Source organism: Pseudochaenichthys georgianus, chromosome 15 (assembly GCF_902827115.2).
Source record: "Pseudochaenichthys georgianus chromosome 15, fPseGeo1.2, whole genome shotgun sequence".
NCBI classification, from domain to species: Eukaryota; Metazoa; Chordata; class Actinopteri; order Perciformes; family Channichthyidae; genus Pseudochaenichthys; species Pseudochaenichthys georgianus.
The window spans coordinates 9138311-9145405 of record NC_047517.1 but is presented as its reverse complement, the minus strand read 5'-3'; the positions used below and the strand labels follow the sequence as shown (position 1 = coordinate 9145405).

Here is a 7095-nt window from a genome sequence, read left to right as displayed (position 1 = left end):
TATGTGGTTGTCCTTCAAGTGTCAGCTCTCATCAAATGTGCACAGAGAGAAAGGCACAGTGCATATCATGAAGGACTGCGTTAGAGAGGAGAGACAGCCAGACATCCCATAAGGCATGTGCCTTCCTCCCCGAGACTGAAGCTTGTGATCACTCATCACCGAAGCTCCACCAAGGCACAGGAAGCAAGAAGGATCCTCAAAAACCACAGAGCGGCTTATAAAATCTGAGCTCTGGGTACGAGAGAGGACAGACATGCACAGGTGCTGCTGGAGGGAGAGAGGGAGAGAGAACTCAGAAACACACACAGAGAGAGAGAGAGAGAGAGAGAGAGAGAGAGAGAGAGAGAGAGAGAGAGAGAGAGAGAGAGAGAGAGAGAGGGGAAGAAGGGGGGAGTTAGGGGAGGCGTAGGAGGAGACTCGTCTTGCTTCAGAAGGGAATAGGAGCCGGAGAGCAATTCCAAAACAGCTGTCCGGCAGACGTCCCAGTCGACAGAAGTGTAGCCCCGAGGCACAGATAGGAGGCAGGGCAGTGTGAACAAGCCACAGGAGCCCAAAAGCAGCCCCTGAACACACCATACAGACACACACATCAACCAGGAGCACACCAGATTACCTGCAGAGGATCAAGATCTCCCACATCAGAATATCTAAGGTGAGTCAGAGCGCTTCTGTTAATCTGCAAATAGGATAATGTTGCTGCAGTATGCAATGATGTACCTTTTTGTCTTTAACGTCTGGACTTAAACTGCTGAGTGACCGTGTGAAAGCATGCATGGTGAGTCAAGCTTGTGCTAGAGCGTTCGTCCAGCAGACATTCTCACACTTGTAACACAATAGCAGAACTGTTGGGAGCAACATGATATCCTGTCCGCTTTCCAAGAGACATATTTAACGCATGTTCCCCTGAAATGCAAAGCTGCCTTTATCTCCAGAGGGGAGCAGATTTGGTTTTTCATGGGGTACAGGGAGGAAAGAGCTTTTTATTTGTCAAGCCAGTATATGACATTCCCTTCATGTTTCATGCGCTTTGATTAAGCTGCATGCTCATCCCTGCCAAGGATAACTCTGACATCTGCTTGCGGGTGGCATAAGGGGAGCGAGGAAGTAAGACAGGACAAACACTCCACCCTGCCATTCGCCCTATTCTGCGGAACCACAACCAGGCCCCCGAAAGAAAGAGACTTTGCCGATGATTGAGGGTTTTTTATGTATAAACAGCTCAGTCTTTTCTGTTAGGCTACCATTACCCTCTGTGGTGTGTTTATAACAGCCCCAAAGAGAGGGTCTTTCTGCTTCAAAGGCACGACAAAAGTCAACGCCATGGTTAGATGTCAGGAGTATTTTGAGACAAATCACACAGTAGGACAAATACAAATACAAGTGTGTCCCTATGCTGATGATGGTACACTGTTCACAACTACTACACGCGTGCAGAATATCAAGCCATTTTTCAACAGCACTGATGTGAAATGTCAGCACACTAATCCCATCATGGGAGGAATATTTAGGCATGTCTATTTTAAAGAAGTCATATACAGGTCATATTTTGGACAGCTGCTCTCCTGAGCCTCTTTCTGAACGTTCGTCATCACCAGCTTTGTCTTAGTTCAGCAAATTGTAAAACATGATCAGCATTTATTTAGGCTACAGTACCCAGAAATATCTTGCATGACTTTAAGGTGTCCAGAAATACCCAGGCAAATCCTGAACCATTTAATTACCAGATACCAAACCTACATTTATCTGCACACACGCTCAAACTTCCATCACCTCACTCCCTCTGGTACCCCCCTCACTAACAACTAACCCTCTAAAGCACGAGCTGATGAGGCAAAGCTCCATTTTTAAAGAGGTTGGAGTGGCTCCAGACCCCTTCATGCCCAGACAGATAGCTGCTGCTGCTGCTGACCCAATGACACAGTGGCTCTTATCCCGCAGCTCGCATGATAACTGGATGGCTGCTCAGGCAAGCAGTTCTGAAAAGGAAGGTGCCATCGGATCCCCACTTCCCCAGGAGGTGTAAATGAAACCCGTGACCGCATTATGTGGTGGCGCCGGGCCTAAAACAGTTCACACATGTCAAGCTGAAGCTTTTTTGGATCAATTCCAAAAGGAAGGTGCAAATCCGGCTTTGGCTTTGACATATACCAGAATGCACCTGCTCAAATATTAACATCCTGCAGAGACCGGGGTGGATTTATGCGGTCCGTCCTGGGATATCCTGAGTCGTTGTAATTGATTCATTTCCTCTTGGGCCAACACAGGCTTGACATACATTGCTAAGGCTCTTGAAATTCCCTACTTACACTCAAATCAATGCGCCCAAGCTCTCATTAGTTTAACTCTCACACTGGTTGTGCTCCTTAACTGACATGAGGGTATTGTTTTCTTCATCATTTGCTCTGGAATTCCAGTCATGTTTGCCATATAAGCCAAACTAGGCCACCAGCAGGATGTCTGACGTTGAGGTCAGACTTCCAGGCTTTCATCGCACCAGCTGACTTCTCATGGGCCTCAAGTGTTGACCTTGAATGCACAGCAGATGTCCCCCTGTGAGAGTCTGCTAGAGGATTTCCTATACGTTCTATCCATACTATCGATTCCACCAACATAATTACCTTTCATAATGCATGAGCTGCATGTGTTCCCATGCAACTGAAGAAAGGGTCCCCACAGACAGGGCAGATGTTATAAACTCAGACCAATAATCAGTCAGATACCTTTGAGAGGAAGTATTTCTACCAGCAGTGACCTTCTATTCTTGGGTATAGCATTACAAAAGTGAATACCGGTGTAGATATATGCACTCCAAGCCCATAGGGAGCACCTTTTGTCTTGGAGGTGCATTTGATCCACTTCGTATCCAAGCCCAATTTCCCACTGCAGTACGCATCAGCTGTCAAGGTCAGAAAGGATGAACGTGCAGCAGTAAAGGGATAGAGCCTAGAAAGCAGTGGGAGGAAGAGAACTGGAAGAGAGACAAAGCTTGAACTAAACACGTGAGGGAATTTGCCCCCCCCCCCTTCATCAAACACTGCAGCACTCTTCTTCGCCTTCACTTTCTCTCACTCAGTGTTAGCAAACAAATCCACTCTCCTTCCCACACATGGTGCGCATTCGAGGCTGCTATCTCTCACTGGCGCAGTCAGGCATCTCGCGCAAACACTCACACCGGCACTCAAGCACTCAAGGAGAAGCGGTGTCGCCATTCAACACACTCACACATGTTCGGCATCACTCAATGTGTGTCATGGCTATATATAGCCGTACAGTGCTTGTTGGGTGACAGGTTTATTTGTGTTGTAATGGCATCTCCTTAAGAATTCACCTTATACTTCACATACCATACAGTTAACTGCAGATATTGGTACATGTGCCCTCCATCAAACAAGTTGGAAACACAAGCATCTATGATGGAGGTTAGTTTCAAGCCGGTTACTTGCAGTCACATACGCAGAAAGCGTCTGCCTCCCCGGCTCCAAGCTCATTTGCCTGCTGAATAAACATCGCCTGCTTAAAGTGTCCCTGATAAGGCTGATGCAGTGTGTCTACAGGCTTGGTTCGACAGGAATGTGGATGTTTTCTCAGAGAAACTTTTTTTTGAGGGGGGGTGGACCTGACCGCCCAGGAACTTGTGTGCAGCGGTGCACTCCTTCAGACGGTCACTGCTGACAAATCTCTCAAAAGTAAATATGTCTATACATGGGCAAGCTCTCTTCTCACTGGTGCTCTCTTCCACCCCCCATTACGCACACACACACACACACACACACACACACACACACACACACACACACACACACACACACACACAACACACACACACACTGTCAACTCCCTTCCTACACTGTGTCATTTCAAACGGTCAAACTCGTTCACTCCTCTTGTTACGGACATCATCTTACACAACCAATATGGTGACATTCTCATTGGATTTGTAATGGAAAGGCAGCTGTAGGCACCATGTCAAAAGGCACCTTTTATCCAATACAATTCCCCATTAATAATGTTTACCCATCCTCAGGTTTTCTACAACCAATGTTCCTGTAATCCCTCACTCTATCTCTCTCACACAATCCCCCTAACCCCTTCCCCCCTCTAGTCCATCTCTCTCTATCTCTGTGCGTGTCTGAGCAGTAGCTTGTCGCTCAAACAGGCCGCCCCGCTCTGATCTTACTAAAGACCTGCTTCGCTTCCCCTCTCCCAATCTGCGGTCCAGCTGTTCCACATTACCACATCCAGAGCTCAAGTGTGGAAATGTGAATAGTGAGCAAAAAGCCTAACATCCAGGCTTTATCCTCTTCTACTCTGGCTTCCAAGCTTGTCAGATGCAAATGAGGATAACATTGCTTTTACTTGTTTTACTTTTAGATTGTTTGTGGGACTTGCTGAGTTCTTGACCAGATTTGTTCCCCCCCAAATGTTCCTGTCCTAGAACCTTCAGGAAATGTGCTGAACTCATGTTTGGATAAAATGCTGACGTATTTTTTATTTGTCTCTGATTTCAGAAAAGCGGCCATTTGACCTTTCTACACTGGAGGACATCACCAGAACTGCTTGGAATCCTGTATCGATGCCGCTATTGCTTCAAGTACTTTTGGAGTCCTGCCTGGCCGATGTGCTACTGAGAATGTAACTGGAGCTTCTGCAAGGGGAACTGTAACGTCCAGAACTTGGAGAGCATATCCGACTTGTCTATCCTACACACCTGAGATCTCTTCCGCAGTTGCAGACATGCCCGCAAAAGCACCCATATACCTTAAGCCCACCAATAGTAAGAAGGGAAAGAAATGTCGCCTCAGAGATATTTTGTCCCCAGACATGATCAGTCCACCACTTGGGGACTTTCGCCACACGATCCACATTGGCAAGGGAGGGGAGAGAGATGCCTTTGGGGACATGTCCTTCCTCCAGGGGAAGTATGAACTCCTACCTGGGAAAAGGAGCGTCCAGCCTCAGTATGGCATACAAAGTGAGTTTCTGAGAGCCCACAGCACTGGTGATGCTTCCTTTGCCGAGACGCCTTCTCCGGTTCTCAAGAACGCTATCTCCCTCCCAACTATTGGTGGCTGCCAGGCGCTCACACTTCCCATGATCTCCTCCCCTGTGTTCGCTATCCCTGCGGAGCCATCGGACGACATCATGGGGTCTACAGCTGCCATGAAACCTGACAGCGCAGAGGAAGTAGAGATGCTCCAGATGGATGCCCTGTTGCGCTCCCTGGAAGTCTTCAGCAGTGGGCCTTCGTCTCCTTGTGCAGACATCCAGTCGAAACCAGACGTCCTCCTGGATCTGCTGGAGAATAAAGATAAGTCCTCCTCCAAGGCGGTTTCCAAAGCTAACAAAATAAATAAAAGCAAACCCAGGTTTGACAAGCCGTCATCCTTTTATATCAATGGCAACAGCACCTTCAAAACTAACGGAAGCCTGAACAGTAACAAGAGCAGTGACAGCTTTGACAGCTTTAACGGTAAAGGGGACTTCCAGAACATGACCTGCAATGGCAGCCGGAGTATCAGCAGCAACTGCAATGGTTATGGACACTTTAACAATGACATTACCCTGGGCTTAAAGCAGGAGCTCTCAAAGTGCAATGGAGAGTGGGTGGACAGGGACAGTGGGGTGGAGGAGGGTCGCATCTGTGATTTCGACTTTGGGTTTTCCAAGGAGAAGAGTACGTCACAGGATTCCCTCACCCAATTCACAGGGTCATTCCTCTCCCTTGAACTTGATCTGGGCCCGTCCATCCTGGATGACGTGCTTAACATAATGGATAAACCCGCAAAGAGCAGGCCTTGAGCTGTGCTGTGGCCCTTGGGACGAGAAAGGGAATAATTCAACTAATAGCGATGAGGACAGAACGAGTCATTCAAAATGGTGTCTGGATATATCATTGAGATGAAAATGAGCTACAATAGACAGAGCTGCTTATGTTTTTATTGTTAAAACATATTACTATTCTAGCTTCTATGGAGTGTTGGTTATTCTTCTTTTTTTATTTGCTATGCCAGCCGCATGTTTAGGATGCATGTGCGATTGAGTTACTGCTTAAACACAGCCATTGTGCCTTTTGTTTCGCATGACTGTAAAAGTGCTACATAATAGATGTGTGTTCTGTTGACTTCCACCGTATGATTACACAATAACTTTGAGGTCCTTACCCTTTTTTATACAGGCTTGAACATTTAGCGTTTTGTGACTGGGAGGCGTGTGGCTCAGTGGTTTAGTGCGTTGGTGTTTGGATCAGGGGAGCACAGGTTCAAACTCCACTGTAGTCAGCATGTCGTTGTGTCCCTGAGACATTTCACCCCAGATTGCTCCTGTGGGGATTGTCCACAGTATTGAGTATGTAAGTCGCTTTGGATAAAAGTGTCTAACAAGTAACATGTAGTGAGTGTTTAAGAAGTGTTGTCTTTTCTGTCACATAATTCATTTGCCACGTTTCAAACAACAGAACACTATGCATATTTGTGTTGTTAAAACTGTAACACAAATAAATAAATGTTGTCCTATTCTGGCTAATTTCAGGTTATTTTTTAGAATCAATCATCAACAATCAATGCTTCTCCCAGGGGGGGATAGGGTTCTGCGACAGTTGTTCCATTTTAGAATAAATTAAAAACATTGGTTGAATAAAAAGAATACAGCAACATTTGTATAAAATGTTTTAAAGTAATAACTTGCAACAAAGAAATAAATTAAATGTAACTTATTAATACTTCATACTTATTAATTTAACTTTGAAATACAAATATAAATACAATAAAATATTTAAATACAAATAAGAAAAAAAGACAGAGAGAGCCCCTACTCTCCCTATAACTGACGGCAACAAAAGTCCTACATTATTCAATTAAAATAAAGAAGTAAAAACAATAAGTGTGGCTTGATATTGAGTAAGAAAAAGGTTGATAAACGCTGTGAGAATGGATCTGCGGGTAGCATTCGCTCGCGATCTCAAGTCGTCTACAACATACGTTTAGGGAGCTATATAGAAGCCTATGGACATTCCGGAAAGTTGAAAATGTACGCTAAGGGCCGACCCCCTTGCGTTGGAGAAAGCCGACACGGCCGCCCCCCTCTTGCGTTGGAAAA

The 7095-nt window shown here is 45.9% G+C and overlaps 1 protein-coding gene across 1 annotated transcript; it reads left to right on the top strand.

Annotated features, from left to right (window-relative positions):
* Positions 1-414: 414 nt before the first annotated feature.
* cdc42ep3 (CDC42 effector protein (Rho GTPase binding) 3) lies at positions 415-6512 on the top strand. Its single transcript, XM_034100808.2, has 2 exons — positions 415-652; positions 4509-6512. The coding sequence occupies exon 2, from the start codon at positions 4735-4737 to the stop codon at positions 5797-5799; it is 1065 nt and encodes a 354-aa protein (XP_033956699.1). The 5' UTR covers positions 415-652; positions 4509-4734; the 3' UTR covers positions 5800-6512.
* The last annotated feature ends 583 nt before the right edge of the window (positions 6513-7095 follow it).